This window comes from Sciurus carolinensis, chromosome 14 (assembly GCF_902686445.1).
Source record: "Sciurus carolinensis chromosome 14, mSciCar1.2, whole genome shotgun sequence".
Lineage (NCBI taxonomy): Eukaryota > Metazoa > Chordata > Mammalia > Rodentia > Sciuridae > Sciurus > Sciurus carolinensis.
Window position 1 is genome coordinate 64,848,179 of NC_062226.1, and position 22,816 is coordinate 64,870,994.

General features: G+C 36.5%; 2 protein-coding genes across 2 annotated transcripts; one reads left to right on the forward strand and one right to left on the reverse strand.

The window, feature by feature from the left end:
- Nucleotides 1–1,801: 1,801 nt before the first annotated feature.
- On the reverse strand, nucleotides 1,802–2,749 carry Insl4 (insulin like 4). The gene is made up of 2 exons (XM_047524062.1): nucleotides 2,524–2,749; nucleotides 1,802–2,071 (listed from the first exon to the last, which is right to left on the reverse strand). Exons 1-2 carry the CDS (start codon nucleotides 2,732–2,734, stop codon nucleotides 1,824–1,826), a joined length of 459 nt encoding a protein of 152 aa, XP_047380018.1. The 5' UTR covers nucleotides 2,735–2,749; the 3' UTR covers nucleotides 1,802–1,823.
- A 2,311-nt stretch (nucleotides 2,750–5,060) lies between these two features.
- Insl6 (insulin like 6) lies at nucleotides 5,061–21,128 on the forward strand. Its single transcript, XM_047524020.1, has 3 exons — nucleotides 5,061–5,261; nucleotides 5,304–5,385; nucleotides 20,779–21,128. Exons 1-3 carry the CDS (start codon nucleotides 5,061–5,063, stop codon nucleotides 21,126–21,128), a joined length of 633 nt encoding a protein of 210 aa, XP_047379976.1.
- Nucleotides 21,129–22,816: the final 1,688 nt, after the last annotated feature.

Below are 22,816 nucleotides of genomic sequence, written 5' to 3' on the forward strand. Positions count from 1 at the left end.
CATAAGATCTCTTTCCAGTTTCACGGAGGCTATGGTTGAAAGGAAAAGAGCAACACATATCTTGATGTTATGGAATCAGGAGGATGCTCTTTGACTCTGAGAGATTTTGAACCTAAAAGTGGGGAACGTATTAAGGAGTCTCCCCTTACTACATTTAGTAGCTATGGGTGCATGCATGACTTTGTCAGGCAACATGCCACAGTGAGTATATATGTGCACATTCATGACTTTTGCACCTGTGTTAAGTGTAGCTCTGTTACAGCTGTTGCAACACTACAGTATACAATATCCAATCATAGGTATCGTGTAGGGGAGACAAAAGGGTTAACATGTAAAGGGGGGACTAACAGAGTGTATATAAGGCAACACCTTGTGACTTTCAGGTTTAACCTTTTGAATAAGAATCTGCTGGACTGGTGCTAGCACTAATGAACACTGCTTTCTGCTGAAAGCCCAAGTTTCTTGTCTTTCTGTGCAAGAATCCTGCAACACACTCATTAACTCTTCCACCTCCATCTATGTAGGACATAATTTGCCTGATGCTTTTGTCTATAGTACCTTTGTGCAATGTTTTCAAATTAGAAAATTGAATCCCCAATATTATTCTTCTTTATCAAGAATGATTTGTTTTTTGGAACTCTTGACTTTCCATATTAATATTGGAAAGAACATTCCTGTCAAAAACACCTTTTATGTATACACCAATAATTAGCCCAAATATGTCAAATATCAGAAGAGCCAAAGAGAATCTTCTTCAACCTGCACTTCTTATTTTAAATGCCTGTTCAGCCAGGAGTTCACACAAATATCTGTCACAGGTAAAACACAAAGGGAAAAAGAGAGAGAGAGAGAAATAAATTGATTTTTCTTCTATCTTTGTACCAGCATCTTTACCTTTATATGTAGCTCTAGCCCTGGCTTTTACCATGCACTGCTCTGTGGTGGTGTTATGGAGAATTGAAGATTCACCTCTTCAGATGGAGACTTGTAGTAAGTACACTACAGAACAGAAAGCCACTTTTGGCAAAATTCACCTGTACCCAGGAAAAGAGACAAGCACTGAGTTTAGAAGATCATGAACAGTATCAGTAAGAGTGTTGCAGCACAAACCACTGTACACTGAGGACCACGGGAGTCTTGATACTTTGGTGCTAGTAACCCATGGTTCAAAACAGAGCTAAATGTGAGAATCCTTTGTTTTCTTTTTGCCTGTGAGTGCTGTGCTGATGAATTCATGCCTGTTGCACACAGAAACAATGTCTCAGGACCAAGTCTTTATCATTTCAAAGTACATACTTGGGTCACTTCCAAACATGAAAGAGCCCTACATTGAAAAGGCTCAAGTACCTTTGGGCATAAAAATCCAAATTACACAGATTTAGTGTACACTCTGGTAGGTGGCACAGAACACGTCAGTAAGACAAAGTGTGTACATTTTGACAGGAGCAGAAATTTGAGAAGCCTGTGGTTTATGTTCAACTGATCTATGCTGATATTGTCTATGAAAGAACTTTGTTGCCTTCTTCCTTTTGGAGGTAGACAGTGTAAAAATGAGTCACAGTACTGGTTGTCTCATAAACACTTTAATCATTTTGAAATCTGTGGAATTAAATGCAATAATATTATTATAGGATTAACAAGAGAAGTCATAAAGCCCACTTTCCTAACAAGGATTACATGATGGCACAAATGACAGTTCTGGGGACACTGTTCCTTTCAGAAAAGTGAAAATGCAAATAATACACCAAGAAAAATTGCTCATAATTTTAATGATCACCTGACTTGTGTTTCAGAGTTGTTATAATTGAGAATGCAAATCAAGATTACATACCAAAATGATTGCCATTGTTACCACAAGCGTGATACTTAACATTCTTTGCACAGTTAAGATAACAGCAAATTCTGGCGAACAAATGGAGAAAATGCCCCCGGTCTTTTGAATGTTGTAGGTTTCTCAATACTGACCAACTGTCAGAAAATGCTGCCTTCAGGTCCTGTGGAAAATCAGGATTGGACTCTGACAATGTTTTTAAGGCTTGTACATCTCTGTAGCTGAAGACCGCAGGGATGTCTGTGAGGTTGAAAGAGTAGAGGAAGAGTGGTGTGAATATTTATGTCAAGTAGAGTCAGGCAAACGGCAAGGGTTTTCCTATTGAGAAACAGAAGCATGGTTGCCTTCCTATAATGGAACATCAAAACAGTCCTGAGTGTGACCCTCCTCCATTGGTCTTTGGGCAGCTTCTCCTCCTGCTGGGGCTCTGTTTTTTCATACCCTGTCAACCTGACTGACAGATGAAAGGGCACACAGTGCCTCTGGTGTGCCTGTTCCACATTTCCTCAGCCTTCCCTCCCTTTGGTGAGAAATCCACATTTGGATGAATCTGCATCTGCAGAGTAGGGCTGAGCACAGATAGAAATGACATCTCCAGCAGAGGCCCCACAGTGGAAATTCAGCCACTCTATAGCTGGAGAGCCTCTAATGTTCAGTGCAGAAAGACAGAAGAGAGGGCTGGCAGCTCTCACCTGATAGTGATCCTTCTTGCAGTGTCACTTCCTCGTGGATACTTGAGTCTCTCTGCCAGCCTGACCTGCATGCTAATTCAAAGCGACTAAAACCTACGGCACAAAAATGTTTGAACACTCGTCGGCTCAGTGAATTGGCAGTGGTCTCCATTGGAAACTGTGCCAGCAGCAGCCAGACTCCTAGCAGGTAGGACAAGAACATGCTTGCCATCCTGGGTCTGGTCTCTCCTGCTCTGGGCTTTTCAACCCTACTGGGGGACTACAGAGGTCTTGCCTATTGACCTGGTTCTGTGTGTGTCTTCCTCTGGGCTTCAGGCAGCTTTCCCCTGCTGGCTCAACCAGGCTTTTATATTTTTTGAGATCTAGCTCAGCTCCTGAGCCAAAGTTCCAGCTCCACCCCTTCCCCACCCACCTCCACTAGTAAGTGTCTTCCTCAGTTTTGTTTACTCTCCTCCCCTCTCCTCACGCACCATATATCCTTGCATCCTTATCTTTTGACCTTTGCTTGTTTTAGAGTTTCAAATGCCTTCTTCCGTGGGCATTCATTTCTTTTTCTACATGACTGTATTCTTTATGTTTAGTGATGTAGAACACACACACACACCACAAAAGTAAAGAAAAAGCAGTAGAAACCTGTAACCCAGAGAGTATGTTGCTGATGCATGTTATTCCAAAAAAATTAAAACATTTATGATAAACTTCCTATCTTCTATGTGTTTTGTGTGGGAGAGAAAATGTTTTATCATTTTCATATAGCACAGTATTCTTGGCCACGGGCACACTAGATAGCAATCTAATCATACAGTGTGCTTTGTAATGCAAATAGGACCACATATTTATAAGCTTCTTTTGTTTGTGTTCTGCCTAGATTATCTCTGTTCCCTCAGGGAAACTGGAGGACTTCTAGTAATTTGGGGTACTTTAAAGAAACTAGTAAACACCCTGAGTTCCAAATAAAAGATAAAATTTACTTTTTTGCACAGTGGAATAGGGACTTGTCTTTTGTAATTTTTTAAGATTAAAAAGTAATTAATGTGATTATATCATTGATAAAATAGGACTAGGATACTTCTGTGGTAGAAAAGATTAATTTTAACTCATGCTACCATCATGGAAATATTTAATTTTTATAGTAAATAGAGAAGGTTATTTTTCAAGAAATGTTTATCTCAATATAGAATGTGGTTGTTCTTAGTGATCTGGGTGACTTGGAATGGGATGTGTATAGTGTCCTAATGAATAAACACCCAACTTCGGTTAGTTTTTCCCTGCCCACAGTAAGGGAAGCTAACACTGAGTTTTGGGCAATACAAGCAATTCCTTAAGGTGTTTTCTTTGGAACCTGGGAGGACTATGAAACTGTACTGATTTGAAAATATGGTGTAAATCTCCCAGGTTTCAAGGCACAGAAAAATGTCAGAACTGAATTTAAATGTCTTTAGAATAATTTTTCTTGCAGTGCTAGAGTTTTGATGTATAGTTGGTTTATTAAAGTGAAGTTAGTGGATATTTCTTGCACACAAGGGAGTGTGTTTATAATTCATACTTGGTACACACAGAAACAATTTCTGAGAATAATTCACTTAGGCACTTAAAACTGTTATTTCAATCTCTTAGAAGCATGATAGAAACTGGTCTCAAAGTGTTTGAATTCCTTTGGGGAGAAAAATTCAAGTTAGATTTTTTTCACAGTTTGCTTGTGAGCAAAGGCCATTTGAATAGCACCCAAAAAGTACTCAACTAGATCACTGCATGGTTTGTGATTTTTATGTTTGAATGGTGTTAAAATTGACAAGTCACTAAAATTATTTTGTCACTTAAATATGTACTTGTTTAGGAAATGTAGCCTGTGCTTTTGTTGATTAAAGTGATAAACATGTTACAATCATTATTATGTTAGAAGATGAAAAAACAACTGAAGTAATCATACTGTTAATAAAATAGAACAAGGAGGGGTTGGGGCTGTAGCTCAGAGGTAGAGTACTTGCCTAGCATGTGAGGCACTGGGATTGACCCTCAGCACCACATAAAAATAAATAAATAAAAGGTTTTGTGCCCATCTACAACTTAAAAATTTTTTTTTTTTTTAAATAGGACAAGAATACATCTTTGGCAGAAAAGAATTAATTTTCAACTCATGCTACAATCACAGATGATTTCATATTTACAGTAAAAACACCATCATATTATGTTTACAAGAAGGCAGCAACCTGTTTCATGGCTACATTTTCTGTTAACAGGGGTCTAGTGTTGTTAGGTTGCATTAAAATACTCCCCATGAGAAAGGCAAAAAAAAAAAAAAAAAAAAAAAAAGTGAATCTAAAGGAGAAGGGGTATTCCAGGTTCTTTGAGAGCTGAAGTTTATCACCCCGGATTTCCAAAGGGCTGGAGGAAGAACCCAAGTCCACCAGGAGGCCTGCCGATGCTGTGAAGACCACTGGGACGCATGCGCAAATGGGGACGGGGCGGGACAGGCGGGCAACCAGCCAGCCAGCCGTTGCAGTGGCACCAGTACCTTGCTGGAGGATTCAGGGATGATGCATCTCTTTGGCTTATATCTGATGTGGTTTGGGTTCCTGGTGCTTCGGTTCTCCTGTCAACTGGGGGCAGACTTAAGCAGAACCAGGAGGCTGTGCGGCAGGTACCTGGTGAAAGAAATAGAAAAACTCTGTGGCACTACTAACTGGAGCCTGTTCCGGCTTGAGGAGGAAGCCCCTTTTACAGAGTTGATTCCCCAGGCTTCAGAGAAGATTCCCCAGGCTTCAGAGAAGATTCCCCAGGCTTCAGAGAAGATTGAAGACTTCAGCAATTTCCAAAGCCCGCAAACCCCTTTCACTGACTGGAAAAAGGTCACAAGCCCAGGTAAAAAATCTAAACCAAGGCATGTTTGTTTACCTGAGTACATTCTTTATCCTCGAGCTTGCTCTGCGAGATAGTGAGCTTGTGCAGGAAGAGGAATTTGTGCCTAGTACACAGGTAAATAAAAAATTTTAAAAGGCAGTTTATTGAGAATATATTAAATCTCTATATGAGAAGACTTCTTTTTTTAAAAAATCTTAGGGAAAATAAATGTATATACATATTAGTGTACACAATTTTATAAGAACACTGTTCCTCCTCCCCGCCCCCCCCCCCCCCCCAGCTTCACCTTGCTGGTGGGACCTTATCGTCCGGCACCTTCTTTTTGTCCTTCACAGCCCACCATAGATATTTTCCCTGTCCATTGCTTCATGCTCTATTCTGCTCCAGTATGTGGCCCATGCAGTAGTTTTATTTGACTATCATTAGGACTGGTTACATAATTGGCCCATTCCAATGCCCAATCCACTGTTGTAAAAGAAGAAAAGAGCCAAATGTACTAAAATGCAAAGCTTTTATCCGTTCTTGTTGGCATTGCCTCTACTCAACGCTAATGATCTATTATTCTCCCATCAGACTTCACTTGAAAGTTCATGTACTTACACTTCACCTACTACTTCAAAGATTAAGTTATTGAGAATTTCAAGGCTGCAACAAAAGAACTTTGCATAGCTTGGGCAGCTGCACAGATTTCACACCTATAAAGCCAGCCATGCATACCACAACATATTATGGGGACTATCTCATTCATGCTCTTATCTGAAATGCCTAGGAAAGGGCTTAGCATATCATCTGTGCTTAGTATATTTAATTTGTACCTTAAGCTTTCAAGCAGTCTTCAGGAGAATATTCTTGTGTCACACCTATCAGTGTCTTCCAAATACATTTTTACATTTTGTGACTAACGTATTTTAGTTCTTATATGATTTGCTGTTTTAATAGAAAATGCACTTGGTTCATATTCTATTCACAGCACAGTCATTGAAATTATTGCCTTTTAAAGTAATGCCCTTGATTTTTGGACAACTCTTGCAAAAGTCAACTAAAATTTAGGAAAGAGTCAATGATCATGACAAAAATAAACACTAATGTAGATGACTGAAACATACAGTACTGGCACATTTTAAGCACTCATTAATTTAACTTTTTAAGTGAGTGATGAATGAATGAAGGGATGGCTGGTTGGAAGAATGGAGTAATTCAACTATAGCAGTTAAGGGATTGAAAACTTTGAGACAGAAGCTATCAGACTAAATCTTGATTATTTTACTCCATCAAACTTAATTACAAATAAACTTATCTTGTCCTTCTCTTGCAAAGGAGAAAGTCTCTCTCCCCAAAGTCTTCTACTTCTGATTTAGTTCAGTGATTCTCAGATTTAATGTTCATATGAATCACCTGGAAATTCTGTTGATATAGAATATACAGAATCTAAGTCAGTGGTGGGGTCTGAGATTTCACATTTTCAACAAGTGCTTTGGGTGATGCTGATGCTACAAGTTGGTGGGCAATATTTAAATAACAAGGTCCAGTTCACCTTCTCTCTGTTTTCTTCCTTCCTCTTTTTCTTTCTTCCACTTTCTTTTATTTTAGGTTTACTATTACATTAATTCAAAGAAAACTCTGTCATTGGTGCAGTCTTTCAGGCATTTCATTAGATTTCATATTCTGACAGAGAATTCAGTGAGAAACTACTACCTGCATCAGTAACATGTGCTTTCCAAATTCTCTGCCCTATGAACCTCAGCTATCAATTAGTCCAAGCTTGCTTTCATGTACAGAGAGGGTCTTCCCTTTTGGCTTCATTGAATGTACATTTCTCTCACATCAAATGCTGATTTCTCACTACCTACACCGTAGCCAAATTTCACCTTCACACCTTCAAGCTCAAATTTGTTTAAAGAAAGTTTGGAATCCCTTTTCTCAACAAAGCCTACTCTGAAGATGATCTGCTGTTATTTATAATTTCTTAGAGGAATAAATGATATTAAATCAATGAGAGGGAACCTGCAATGGAACTAGGGTTGCAAGTGTGTCTGATACTGTTTCAGAATTGTCACAACCATTAAGCCTGTTAATATGGCAACTATCAGGTAAAGGATAATCTGCCGAGGTGGAAATATCATGTGCCACCATTGTTTTGAACTGTGTGGAAGAAAGAAAAATCTGCTTGAATGTATATCAAAAATGTAAGAGTTACTAGTCTGTAAGGGAAGATGTCATTTTATTCTATCCTATTAATTTACAATGAATAATTTAGAAATTGAAATGTATAGGTTTCCAGTATTGATAATATAATTATGCCATTTATTTTACATATGGTGTAGCTAAAACATTTATTAATTTTTATTTAGCTGTTACCAACAGGACACATTACTATGTTAGATCAAGTCAGCTCTCCACAATTTTAATCTTCTAGGGATCTGTTTGAATCTGACACAGGAAAAGATAGTGTGTACACTGATATTAAAAAGTACTTTTTTTTTTTAAGCTACTCATACAAAACTTGAATCTGAAATTGTGTGCTTCTTGTTAGTGGGTGTGTGGACTGTGTCTCTAAGACCTACCCAGAATGTTGCCCCATGAAAGAGATATCATACTTCTAAACTATGGCTGAGTGTAGCCAGATGTTTCAACATCAGCTTTTCATAATCCTTCCCAGTTAGATTGATCAAATTCCCTTATTCTTGGTCTTATTCATCTATTCTTGGTTATCTGTTTGTAATTTTAGATATCATCACAACTAGTCTACATAGGGTTCCTCTCTTTACATATTAATAAAACAATTTTTTTTTAAAAAAATGGTACTGAGGATTGTTGAGCCCAGGGGAACTTTACCACTGAGCCACACCCATAGTCCTTTCTACATTTTTTTTGAAGTAAATAGAAAAATTTATTTTTTAATGACTGCTTGATTTTTTAAAAATTTATTTTTATTGTAAACAAATGGGGTACATCTTGTTTCTCTCTTTGTACGTGAAGTAGAGGCATACGATTTGTATAATCATACATTTACATAGGGTAATGGTGTTTGATTCTTTCTGTTGTTTTTTCCTTCCCCCACCACACCTCCCACCCCTCTTTTCCCTCTATACAGTCCCTCCTTCCTCCATTCTCGCCTCCCTCCCACCCCTCATTATGTATCATCATCCACTTATCAGAGAGATCATTCCTCCTTTGGTTTTTTTCAGATTGGCTTATCTCACTTAACATAATATTCTCCAATTTCATCCATTTGCCTGCAAATGCCATAATTTTATTATTCTTTATGACTGAGTAATGTTCCATTGTGTATATATACCAGTTTCTTTATCCATTCATCAATTGAAGGGCATCTAGATTGTTTACACAATCTGGCTATTGTGAATTGAGCAGCTATAAACATTGATGTTGCTGCATCACTCTAGTATGCTGATTTTAAGTCCTTTGGGTACAGGCCTAGGGGTGGAATTGCTGGGTCAAATGGTGGTTCCTTTCCAAGTTTTCTAAGGAATCTCCACACTGTTTTCCAGAGTGGCTACACTCATTTGCAACCCCACCAGCAATGTATGAGTGTACCTTTTTCCCCACATCCTCTCCAACACCTGTTGTTGCTTGTATTCTTGATAATCGCCATTCTAATTGGGGTGAGATGGAATCTTAGGGTAGTTTTGATTTGCATTTCTCTTATTACCAGAGATGTTGAACATTTTTTCTTATATCTGTTGATTGCTTGTAGATCTTCTGTGAAGTGTCTGTTCATTTCCTTAGCCCATTTGTTGATTGGGTTATTTATATTCTTGTTGCAGAGTTTTTTGAGTTCTTTATATATTCTGGAGATTAGTGCTCTATCTGAAGTATGAGTGGCAAAGATTTTCTCCCACCTCTTAGGCTCTTTCTTCACATTGCTGATAGTTTCCTTTGCTGAGAGAAAGCTTTTTAGTTTGAACCTATCCCAGTTGTTGATTCTTGCTTTTATTTCTTGTGCTATGGGAGTCCTGTTAAGGAAGTCTGATCCTAAGCCGACATGTTGAAGATTTGGACCTACTTTTTCTTCTGTAAGATGCAGGGTCTCTTGTGTGATTCCAAGGTCCTTGATCCATTTTGAGTTGAGTTTGTGAAGGGTGAGAGATAGGGGTTTAGTTTCATTCTGCTGCACATGGATTTCCAGTTTTCCCAGGACCATTTGTTGAAGAGGCTATCTTTTCTCCATTGCATGTTTTTGGCACCTTTGTCTAATATGAGAAAATTGTATTTATTTGGGTTTGTGTCCATGTCCTCTATTCTGTACCACTGATCTACCTATTTTGGTACAATACCATGCCGTTTTTGTTACTATTGCTTTGTAGTATAGTTGAAGTTCCAGTATTGTGATACCCCTTGCTTCACTCTTCCTGCCAAGGATTGCTTTAGCTATTCTGTGTTTCTTATTCTTCCAGATGAATTTCATAATTGCTTGCTCTATTTCTGTGAGGTACGTCATTGGGATTTTAATTGGAATTGCATTGAATCTGTATAGCACTTTTGGTAGTATGGCCATTTTGACAATATCAATTCTGCCTATCCAAGATCATGGGAGATCTTTCCATCTTCTAAGGTTTTCTTTAATTTCTTTCTTAAGTATTCTGTAGTTCTCATTGTAGAGGTCTTTCACCTCTTTTGTGAGATTGATTCCCAAGTATTTTATTTTTTTCAAAGCTATTGTGAATGGGGTAATTTTCCTACTTCTCTTTCTGAGGAGTCATCACTTATGTATAAAAATTAATTACATTTATGAGCATTGATCTTGTAACCTGCTACTTTACTGAATTCCCTTATGAGTTCTAAAAGTTTTCTAGTGGAATTTCCTGGTTCCTCTAAATATATAATCATGTCATCAGCAAATAGGGACAGTCTGAGTTCTTCTTTTCCTATTCATATCCCTTTAATTTCTTTGGTCTGTCTAATTTTTCTGGCTATAGTTTCAAGGACAGTGTTGAATAGAAGTGGTGAAAGAGGGCATCTCTGCCTTGTTGCAGTTTTTAGGGAGAATGCTTTCAGTTTTTCACCATTTAGAATGATATTGTCCATGGGCTTAGCATAGATGGCCTTTACAATGTTAAGGAATGTTCCCTATTTTTTCTAGTGTTTTGAGCATGAAGGGGTGCTGTATTTTATCAAATGCTTTTTCTACATCTATCAAAATAATCATGTGATTCTTGACTTTAAGTCTGTTGATATGGTGAATGACATTTATTGATTTCCATATGTTGAACCAACCTTGCATCCCTGGGATAAAACTCACTTGATTGTGGTGCATTATCTTTTTAATATAATTTTGTATGCGATTTGCTAAAATTTTGTTGAGAATTTTTGCGTCAATGTTCATTAAGGATATTGGTCTGAAATTTTCTTTCCTGGATGTGTCTCTGTCTGGTTTAGGTATCAGAGTAATATTGGCTTCATAGAATGAATTTGGAAGGGTTCCCTCCTCTTCTATTTCATGGAATACTTTGAGGAGTATTGGAATGAGTTCTTCTCTAAAGATTTTGTAGAATTCAGCTGAGAACCCATCTGGTCCCGGACTTTTCTTTGTTGGTAGGTTTTTGAGACTTCTTCTATTTCATTACTTGAAATTGAGCTATTTAAATTGTGTATGTCCTCCTCATTCAGTTTAGGTAATTCATATGTCTCTAGAAACCTATTGATTTCTTTGAGAATTTCTATTTTGTTGGAGTATAGATTTTCAAAATAACTTCTAATTATGTTTTATATTTCAATCAGTCTGTTGTGATATTTCCTTGTTCTTTCTGAATTTTAGTAATTTGAGTTTTCTCTCTCCTTTGTTAGTGTGGCTAAGGGTTTGTCAATTTGTTTATTTTTTCAAAGAAGCAACTTTGTCAATTTTTTCAATTGTTTCTTTTGTTTCAATTATTTATTTCAGCTCTGATTTTAATTATTTCCTGTCTTCTACTACTTTTGGTGTTGATATTTTCTTCTTTTTCTAGGGCTTTGAGCTTTAATTTTAGGTTGTTTATTTGTTGACTCTTTCTTCTTTTATTGAATGCGCTCCATGCAATGAATTTTTCTCTTAGTACTTTCATAGAGTCCCAGAGATTTTGATATGTTGTATTGTTTTTCTCATTTACCTCTATTTTTTTTTTATCTCTCCCCTGATGTCTTCTGTTTTTCATGCATCATTCAATAGTGTATTATTTAGTCTCCAGGTGTTGGAGAAGTTTCTGTTTTTTATTTTATCATTGATTTCTAATTTCATTCCATTATGATCTGATAGAATGAAAAGTAGTATCTCTATTTTTTTGTATTTGCTAAGAGTAGCTTTGAGGCATAACATATGATCTATTTTAGAGAAGGATCCATGTGCTGCTGAGAAGAAAGTGTATTCACTTGTTGATGGATGAAATACTCTATATATGTCTGTTAAGTCTAAATTATTGATTGTGTTATTGAGTTCTGTGGTTTCTTTGTTCAATTTTTGTTTGGAAGATCTGTCCAGTGGGGTGAGGTGTGTTAAAGTCACCTAGTATTATTGTGTTGTGGTCTATTTGATTTCTGGCATTGAGAAGGATTTGTTTGATGTACATGGATGAGCCACAGTTTGGGGCACAGATATTTATGATTGTTATGTTTTGCTGATTTATGCTTCCCTTAAGCAGTATGAAATGTCATTCTTTATCCTTTCTAACTAACTGGCTTGAAGTCCACATTATCTGATATAAGGATGGATACTCTGGCTTTTTTGCTGAGTCCATGTGCATGGTGTGTTTTTTCTCATCTTTTCACCGTTAGTCTGTGGGTATCTCTTTCTATGAGATGAGTCTCTTGCAGGCAGCATATTGTTGAATCTTTCTTTTTAATCTAATCTGCCAGTCTATGTCTTTGATTGATGAGTTCAGGCCATTAACATTCAGGGTTATTATTGAGATATGATTTGTATTCCCAGTCATTTGGGCTCATTTTTGGTTTTTGACACATCTTGGTTTCTCCTTTATTTGGCTATTCCTTTAGGGTAGTTCCTTCCTTTGCTGATTTGCATCGTTGTTTTTTATCTCTTCCTCATGGAGTATTTTGCTGAGAATGTTCTGTAATGCCGGCTTTCTTTTTGTAAATTCCTTTAGCTTTTGTTTATCATGGAAGGATTTTATTTCATCAAATCTGAAGGTAAGTTTTGCTGGGTTAAGATTCTTGGTTGGCATCTGTTTTCTTTCAGGGCTGAAAAATGTTGTTCCAGGCCCTTCTTGCTTTTAGGGTCTGGGTTGAAAAATATGCTGATATCTGTATTGTTTCCCTCTGAATATACTTTGATTCTTTTCTCTTGCAGCCTTTAAAATTCTGTCTTTATTCTGTATGTTAGGTATTTTCATTATAATATGCCTTGGTGTGGGTCTGTTGTAATTTTGTATATTTGGAGTCCTATAAGCCTCTGGTACTTGATTTTCATTTCATTCTTCATATTTGGAAATTTTTCTGATATTACTTCATTGAATATATCATTCATTCCTTTGGTTTGTTTCTCTAAGCCTTCCTCAATCCCAATAATTCTTAAATTTAACCTTTTCATAATATCCCATAATTCTTGTAGATTCTGTTCATGATTTCTTACCATCTTCTCTGGTCAACTTTGCTTTCAGGATTAAATATTTTTTCTTCAATGTCTGAGGTTCTGTCTTCCAGGTGTTCTATCCTATTGGTTATGCTTTCTATGGAGTTTTTAACTTGGTTTATTTCAAGGATTTCTGTTTGTTTGTTTTTTTCAGTATCTCTAACTCTTTATTGAAATGATCTTTTTCTTCCTATATTTGCTCTTTCAACTGTTGTGTGGTGCAATCATTCAAAGCCTGCATTTGTTCTTTCATCTCATCGCTTGCTTCTCTGATCATTTTAATTATGTACATTCTGAACTCCCTTTCTAACCTTTCTTCTGCCATGCTGTCATTGGATTTTATTGATGTAGCATCTAGGTTTGTTTGGGACATTTTCTTTCCTTGTTTTCTCATTTTGGTCAGGTATCTACCCCTCTAGTAGTGAAACTCTAGATTTCCTCTATTGACTTATAGTGTCTCTGTAGATTTCCAGTATCTCACCTCCTAGCCTTCAGTAGCCTGAAGTTTTGGAGGAACTTCCTAATGCAATGCTCCACAAAAAATCTGCCTCTCTAGGGGTGGTGGCCTTCAGGTGGGGTATATTCCCTACTAGTGGGCAGAGGCACCTTCACTTGTTGACTGATGGTCAGCCAAAGGAGATCTAGACTGCGGGCTGGGGCATGGCTGGTCTGGGCCTGTGTGTCTGACACTACCGCCCTGGTGGGAAAGTCTTGCCCAGCAGGGAAGACTCACATGGTGGTGACGTTTCTCTGGGCAGCTCCCCTCTGAGAAGTCCCTTCAGTCCAGAACTACCACATGGACTGGGCAGCCCTCCTCTGCGATGTTCCCAGGCATCTGGACCTACCTCCTGGGCTGGGATTATAGATATGTGCCACTGCACCAGCCTAATTTAAAAACATCTGAGTAACTGTTATGTGCTACACATTCTCTTGGTGCTTGGGATATAAGAGGAAACAGTTAAGGCTCCTGCCTTCATAAGGTTAACAGAGTAGTGAAGATAGAAAAGCATAAGTAATCTGTACAGTATATCAGAGCATCATTGTCTTCACTTAACCCCCTTTTCTACTTCCATTCCCCTCCTCTCATAGACAACTTTTCCAATACTATTTTTTATGTATGCTTGTTTTTATAAGTTTTTTTTCAAATTATGCATTGCTTCCTGTGTATCTTTTATATATATATAAATTGAATTTAAGATCTCTATCTTATTGTCGTCATGTGAACATTTAGCACATTGCTTCTAACACTACTCATTTTTTCCTCAGTTTGCTCTTGTTTTGAACATATCTTCACATGCATCTTAGCCCTTTGGTTTTTCTCTTTCTGAAATATTTCTGTTTTTGTTTTGTTTAATTTGGCTGTTTTTTGTTGGGGGGAATTTTAGTTATTCATTTGATATTTAACAGTTATTCAAATATGGTAGTAGTACTTTTACTTTCCACATTATGTCCTTAATTCTTTTGGGGTTCATTTTTGGTTCTGGTCAAGGTAGGGATACTATCTTGTATTAGTTTTCTCAACAAGTCTTATTTTTCTCTATATAGGCAGCTAGTTTTCTGAACACTTTTACCAATCATTTTTTCCCATTGCTTTACAGGGGCCCACCTTTATCATTTATTAAATTTGACTGAGTTTCCTATTCTATTTTGCTGGTCTATTTGTTTGACCTTGTAATATTACTATACTGTTTCTAACACTATAACTCTGTAGTATGTCATTTATCTGTGGGGGCAAGTCTAAAGTTTTACCTTTTTAAAATTTTGTTCCCTTAAGATTGGCCAAGTTAATCTCCAACCTTTATTCTTTCCTATATATAATTAATGGTATGTTTATTTTTTTAAAAAATCATCTGAAATTTTAATTGGGATGCACGTGGAATGTAGAGCTGAATTTGAAGAGAATTAACATCTTTATAACATTAAATTCATCTTAATCAAAAACATGAAATGTCTGTTATCAGGATTTTTAAGTTTTCTCCATGTAGACTTTCTGTATTATTTGTTGTCAATACTTAACACTGTTTTGATGCAATTATAAATAGTTGTGAATTAGACTTTTTCATTAGTGATCATTGGTTAGAAAAACTCAGTTGAAAGGTTGAAATTGATCCAGAAACCATGCTGAAATATTTTCATGGTTCTAATAGTTTTCTGATTGTATAGGTTTTCTATCATTTGCAAATGATAGTTTTATCAATTTCTTTCTTAACCTGCTACCATTTTTTTCTTTCCATATAGAGTTGGCTAGATTGTCTAAGCATGTTAAGTAGTGATAATAAATAGTGTCTTGTCTCCAGTCTTAAAGAGCTTGCATTTAAATTTCTCCATTAGGTATAAAACATTTGTAGGTTCATGCTATATAATCTTTACTAAGACACGGAAACTTGCTAAGAGCTTTATTTTAATAATTATGTGTAGGGCTGAAATTATTAAGGACTTCTTTTTGCATTCTTATGTATAGTATGATTTTTAAATTTTTATTAATTAATTCAGCAAATACTTATGGAATACCAACTAAGTATAAGGCATTGTTCTAGATCCTTGGGATACATAATTGGTCAAAACAAAGATTCTGCCTCATGGAACTTGCATAAATATTAAGTGTAGTAAATAAGGAAATATTAGAAGATAATAATGGCTACAGAAAAATAAAAAATAAATACGGTAATGGGGACAAAGAGTACACAGATTGAAAGGTGATCAGAGTAGGACTCATTGAAAAGGTGATATTTGAGAAAGAATATTTCTGTGGTTTGAATGTGTCCATCAAAGTTCAAATGTTGTAAACTTACTCCCCAATGCAACAATGTTGGTGGTACCACTTAATAAGAGGTGATTAGGTTAAAAGGGGTCTGCCCTCATTAATGGATTAATGACGTTAACATTATTATCAAGGGAGTGGATTATCACAAGAGTGAATTATACGTAAAAGCAAGTTCATTCCCCTCTTGCTCTCTTGTTCCTGCCTCCTCTTGCCACTCTACCTACTATCCATGGGATGATGCAGCATGATGGCTCTCACAGGTGCTGGTATCATGGCTTTTGGATTTTCTAGCCCCCAAGAACCATTAGATACATAAATTTATGTTCATTTTAAATTACCTAGTATCAGGTATTCTGTTTAAAGCAACAAAAATGGATTAAGACACAGGTGGCAAGGGGCTATCTGGGCAAGAGTACTTAAAGGGAAATACTGAGCAAAGACATTTTTGCCTGGTACATACAGGAAACAGCAAGTAGGCTGGGATGACTGGAACAGAGAGAGTAGATGAAAGTAGTAGAAGATAGGTCAGAGAAATATCAGTCAGGAAAGTTAAAATGGGATCTTTTAGGCTTTTAAAAGACTTTATATTTTACTCTGACTGATACAGGGAGTAATTACATATTTTTGAGCAGTGAAGTGACATGATTGATATTTCAAAGGGCTCACTCTGCCAACTATGTTGAGAATAAATCTGTTCTCAACAGTAGAAGCAGAGAGGTCTGCTAATGAGGGTCTTAGAGTTTGTAGCAGTGGAAGTAGTGAAAACTGTTATAATCTAGATATATTTGGGAAGATTTGATGTGAGAAATGAGCAAAAAGAAATAAATAATGACTTTTAAACATAAAAAGTGATTCTAAAGTTTTTATGTGGACTACCTGGAAGGACGGGGTTTCCATTAACCAAGATTGACCAGGCTTCAAGTGGAACAGGTTTGGAAGACAATATTAATAATTCAGTTCTGGACATAGTTTTAAAAGTTCAGGAAGAATTTTAAATCTATTGAGTTTGTTTAAGTGAGAAATACTGAGGTAGAAATGTTGAATAGGGAATATTCTATATGAATCTAGAGTTTAGAAGAGAAATCTTGTTTGAAGGTAGAAATTTAGGAGTTATAGTTACATAGATGATTTTTGAGCCATAAGATTAAGGGAGATTACCAAGAGCAAATATAGATAGAAAAGAACACCAAGAAATGAACCTTAGGAGACAAAAATAATTTAAAATCATGGAGGAAGAATTTGCAAAGAAGATAGAAAAGGGGATAGCTAGTCAGGTAGGAAGAAAAGAGAATGTGGTGTCCTGGAAACCAAGTGAAGAAAATCTTTCAAGAAGGTTGGTGAGGTTACAACTCTCATAATCTAATGTTTTCACCTCTGAACATTTCCACACTGGAGATGATGTTTCCAACACTTGAGCTTTTGGCAGGGGGCGCTCATGTCCAAACCATAATATTGTACCCCTGGCCTCCAAGACCTCATTCTCATCTCATAGTGCAACATGCATTTGTACATCTCCAAGAGTCTTCATAATCCTAACAGTTCCCGTATTTCTCAAAAGTCCTCAATTCCAAAGTCTCAACTAATACTCAAGACAAGTAACATATATCCAATATGTAGTGGCACAGAGTAAACTTTCCCATCCCTAAAGGGAAGAAAAGAGACATAGAAAGAAGCAAGACCAAAACCAAGCCTGATAAACATTAAGTCCTATAACTACATGTCTGGAACCTGGGCCACATGTGGCAAGATGTGACTTGGGCAGCCCTACCCTGTGGCCTTGCAGGGTACAGCCCGTATGGCCTCTCTCTTCAGCTGGCTCTGTCCAAATCCTTCAGATTTCCTGAGCAAACATTCCATGTACCTGGCATCTCTTCATCTCTTAATTCTCAGGGCATCCATTCCAGCTTTGGCTTCATTTTTTTTTAATTATACATTCTTTATTCACTTCAAACAAACCTTAACCACAATATATTATATCGTATTTTTCTGGATATCAAATAACAAACTGAGTGAGCAATTAATTGCCAACTTATATCTTTTCTTACATATTTTAAAACATTGGATTATAAAATTTGAACACCATAAAATAAATAACCCAATCAATAAATGGTCTAAGGAACTGAATAGGCACTTCACAGAAGAAGAAATACAGTCGTTCAACAAACATATAAAAAAATGTTCATCATCTCTAGCAGTTAGAGATATGCAAATCAAAACTACTCTTAAGATTTCATCTCACTCCAGTCAGAATGGCAATTATCAAGAATACAAGTAAAGATAAATGTTGGCAAGGATGTTGGAAAAAAGATACACTCATACGTTGCTGGTAGGACTGCAAATTAGTATAACCATTTGGAAAACAGTATGGAGATTCCTCAGAACACTTGGAATGTAACCACCCTTTGACTCAACTATCCCACTCCCCAGTTTATACCCAAAGGACTTAAAATCTACATATTATAGTGATGCAGCCACATCAATGTTTATAGCAGCTCAATATACAATAGCTCAACTGTGGAACCAACCTAGGTGCCCTTAAACAGATGAATGGATAAAGAAACTGTGGTACATATACACAATGGAATATTACTCAGCCATAAAGAAGAATGAAATTATTACATTTGCAGATAAATGGATGGAACTAGAGAATATCATGCTAAGTGAAATAAGCCAATCCAAAAAAAACAAAGGCCAAATGTTTTCCTTGATAAGTGGATGCTGATCCATAGAGGGGGATGGGTAGGGAAGAATGAAGGAATTTTGGATTGTCATTGTCTGTCTGTCCTCTGCCCCGCTGGCCTCACTCAGTGTAGCTGGTCCTGCCTAATGTCGGGAATGTCATGTGCTCCCACTTTCTGCTGGTATCTTTAGTCCCATGTAGTCTCCATTCTTAGAGTCTACTTTGGACCTGTCTCCCCTGGGTCCCTGTTTCTTCCAGTATACAGCCTTCTTCGGGCTCCAGATCTGCCTCCTTTGGAGCAGTGCTCACCTTCAGCTGAGTTCCTTATCCATGAAGGTTCTACAGGGTTCTCTGGGATTGTCCTCAATTTTGGCTTCATTCTTACATCTCCATATTCCTGTGGGCTTCACACAAGGATTCCGATCCTGCTATTACTTTGCTTGACCTTCCAGGCCTTCCTTTGAAATCTTGACAGAAGCCTCTGTGATCCCTTCACTCCATTATCCTACATTCCTGCACAACCAGGACCGTGTAGACAATGTCAAAGCCTGCTGCCAATTTGTGTAGTAGCTGGTCCCCCTTGCTTCATGGTTATAGCAACCTCTGAGTGTCTCTGAGCACAGTGAATCAAATCCTGGGGAAACAACTTCCTAGCCTCTCTGTGTGAGCAAGGTCTCTTCTCATATGAGTTTTAACTCTTACCTGACCCTTGATCCTGCCATGAGTATGGTCTACTGCTTCCTGAGATGTCCTCATGGCGTCTTTACTATTGTCTCTGTCCAAAGTACTTAGCTTTTAGTGGTGGTAATCTCTTCAGCAACCATGCCTTCCATGGCCCCAATTTTACATGTGCTCCTTTTCTAATCAAACTTAAAGATTTTCAAATATTTTCTCTCCACTTTGTGCTCCTGATTCCCACAATACACTTAGTTAAAAGCTGCCAGAGATACCTGTGCCACCACCTGAATGTCATGCTACATAGGGGTTGGATCTACAGTGAAGGCTATTGACCAATATATCTTCCTAGAAGATCTGCAGATTGGTAAGTGTCATGATTGAAGTCTGACAAGTCTCCAAATAATTGTCTTCTGGAGTTATTTTGGTTCCTTGTGGATAATATCCAATGATGTTGAATAAGTAAGAGCACCATAACAGCAAAACTCAGATCATTTGTTGTTCCTTGAGCATAAACCACTTCCCATTTCTTTATATTTTGATGAAGAACAAAATTGTTTCTAATGACTGCTTAGTTATAAAAACATCCATAAAAAGACAACCCAATTTAGAAAATGGACCAAGGGTTTAAATGGACATTGATCCAAAGAAGATATCCAATGAGCATATAAAAAGATTGCTCGATATCATTAAACATTAGGTAAAAATAAATTAAAAAATCAATGAGATAACATTTCAAGTCCATTAGGACAACTGTATCAGAAAATGGAAACTATCAAGTGTTGGTGACAATATGTAGAAATTGGAATACTATTTTGTCTGTGTTAAGATTGTGAAGTGGTGTAGTTGCTGTGGAAAAGTTTGCCAGTTCCTCAAAAAGTTAAAATTCCTATGTGCTCCAGAAGTTCCATTCCTATGTATATAGCCAAAAGAATTGAAAGTATGTACACATAAAAACTTATATGTGAATGTTCATAACAGTGCTTTTTGTGTTAGCCCAAAAGTGAAGACTACTTAAATGTTCATCAGTGATAGGAGATAAATGGATAAACACAATGTACTATGGAATATCTCTACCATGGAAACTTTTTCAGACATACAGAAATGAAGATATGCTACATGGTGAACATAGAAAACGTTATACTAAATGAAAGAAACTGGACACAAACAGTCACGTAGTATATGCTTCCATTTATATGAAATATACAGAGTAGGCAAATCTAAAGAAACAAAATAGATGAGTGGTTGCCAAGAGCTTGGAGGAGAAAGAAATGGCAATACCTGGTAATAGTGACTGCTGGTTGTTGGGTTTTTTTGTTTGTTTGTTTTGTTTTGTCTTGGTGTGGGGGTGATAGATATGTTCTGGATTTAGATGGTAATAATGGTTGTATAACCCTGTAAATATATTAAAAGCCACTGATTTACATACTGTAAAATGCTAAATTGTATGACACATGAATGTAATTACAGTTAAAAATGTTATAACAAAAATGTTCAACGATTCTGGCCTTTTTGTAGAAAAATCTTACAACTATTTTAGTTAAAATATATATTACCTTTGAATAAGCATACTTTCTATTCTTTATTTAAAGTGTGATTGTTTTTTAATAATTAGCTGATTTTTGTTATTCCTATAATTTAATGTCAAACTCAGGGAAAACTTTAATAAGATTTTTTTTTCTTGTTTCTCAACAGCCTCTACTTCTACCTCTCAGGGAGAAGCAACAAATAATTTGAAGATACCTCCATTATCTGATAGTCAGTATATAGACGACGACGACTGGTCCCCTGAAAACATAAGAGAATTTTTTTCATCACATGATGTTAATTCATATATTCATAAGAGTATAAAATTTCAGAAGAAAAGCAAAAATAAAATTAAAACATTGCAGAGTTTATTTTGGGGAAATCATCCTCAAAGAAAACGCAGAGGATTCTCACATAAATGTTGTCTTAAAGGATGTAGAAAAGATGAACTTGCCATTGCATGTCTTCCATATATTGATTTTTACAACAGTGATAAAAGGACCATCACTTTTGACTGAGATATGTTATCTATCCTATGTACTATATTAATTTAATAAAAGCTTATTATATTTAATTTACTATTTACTTTGGTAATTGTGCTTTTAGGTGTTATGCTGTGAACTACATCTGAATGTACTTGCAAGCACTTGACAATAGGGTAGTAATAGGAATCTTAGTATTTTCTTCAGTGACTCCTATTTTTTCCTTATGTTTCATATATTTTTTGAAGAAGATATGTGAGGTGGCAGTTTCCATGGAGGCTTCTAAGGATCACCTGTTTTTTCTTGTTATCAGGGATCAACCCTCTATTAGCTGAATCTAAATGGATTATGTAATGTTATACATTCTATCTATATGACGTACAGACTAATGTCTGTGAGTATTAGGTTCACCCAAGTAATCCAATACATCTGTAATACCAACTTAAAAATAACTAACCAACTACACTCCTGGTAGGAGTTCTTCTACTGTAGTAGGCACACTTTTATTTCCTTGAGTTGTATTATAGAAACTTGGCCTATTCTTTTAAATTTCTTCTGAGAAAGAGAATTCAGTGAATGTCAAGGGTTAAAATCTCTCCAAGATATTCTGTCTTTACTTTGAAGGTATTAAAATAAGGTGTATCAACAATTAATTCCCAATATTATTCAGAAGTCTGCAGCAGGGGTTCTCAAAACATGGTCCCTGGTCAAACCAGAAGCATCAGCATCACCTGAGAATTGGCCCCTGAGTTCAATCCCTAGTACTCAAGCCCCCTGCAAAAAAAAAAAAAAAAAAAAAAAAACAATTCTAATGTTCCACCCAGACATACTGAATCAGAAACTTTGGGTATGGAGACCAGTAATCTGCTTTTAATAACAGGTTTTCCAAATCACTCTGAAGTAGGTTAGAGGTTGAAAACCACTGGTAGTAGAATCACTATGAATAGATTTGAAGTCCTACAATTAGTGTGTTTGCATAGAGTTGGGGATGTGGCTCAGTGGTTAAGCACCCTGGGTTCAATTTCTAGTACCAAAAATAAATGCATATCTAAATATAGATATTATAATACTATATATCACCAAGTTTTGGTATTTTTTTCCACTTTAAGTCTACATATGAGATAATTTTAATGCTACAAAGTAGAGTAAAATTTAATCCAAAGACTCCAAGATGTCATTCCTATTTTCCACCCATTAATTAATGAGTAAGCATCATTTAAAAAAAAAAAAGCTTTCTCTAGTTTTTTCTCCAACTATGTACTATAATGCTCTTTTCAATTAAAATTTTTATTCCTATTTAGACCTGTTATTGCTTTTTAAAATATTTTTTAGGTGGACAAAATACCCTTATCTATTTTTTTCTTTTTGATGTGGTGCTGAGGACTGAACCTTGGTCCTCACACATGGTAGGGGAGGGCTCCACCACTGAGCCACAACCCCAGCACCAGCTCTGTTATTTCTTTTTTTTTTTTTTTTTAATTTTATGTTATTTTTTTTATTGTGAACAAATGGGATACATGTTCTTTCTCTGTTTGTACATAGAGTAAAGGCATACCACTTGTGTAATCATACGTTTACATAGGGTGATGTTGGTTGATTCATTCTGTTAATTTTTTCCCCTTCTCCCCACCCCTCCCATCCCTCTTTTCCCTCTATACAGTCCTTCCTTCCCCCATTCTTGCCCCCCTCCCTAACCCTCACTCTAACCCTAAAACTAACCCCTC

Bases quoted from the DNA above. Each gene is read 5' to 3' on its own strand.
- Insl6 (XM_047524020.1), top strand. From the start codon at position 5,061: ATGCATCTCTTTGGCTTATATCTGATGTGGTTTGGGTTCCTGGTGCTT. The intron at 5,262-5,303 runs GCTTCAGAGAAG...AAGATTCCCCAG, and splicing joins TTACAGAGTTGATTCCCCAG to GCTTCAGAGAAGATTGAAGA. The intron at 5,386-20,778 runs GTAAAAAATCTA...GTTTCTCAACAG, and splicing joins GAAAAAGGTCACAAGCCCAG to CCTCTACTTCTACCTCTCAG.
- Insl4 (XM_047524062.1), bottom strand. From the start codon at position 2,734: ATGGCAAGCATGTTCTTGTCCTACCTGCTAGGAGTCTGGCTGCTGCTG. The intron at 2,072-2,523 runs GTGAGAGCTGCC...TCAACCTCACAG, and splicing joins GCAAGAAGGATCACTATCAG to ACATCCCTGCGGTCTTCAGC.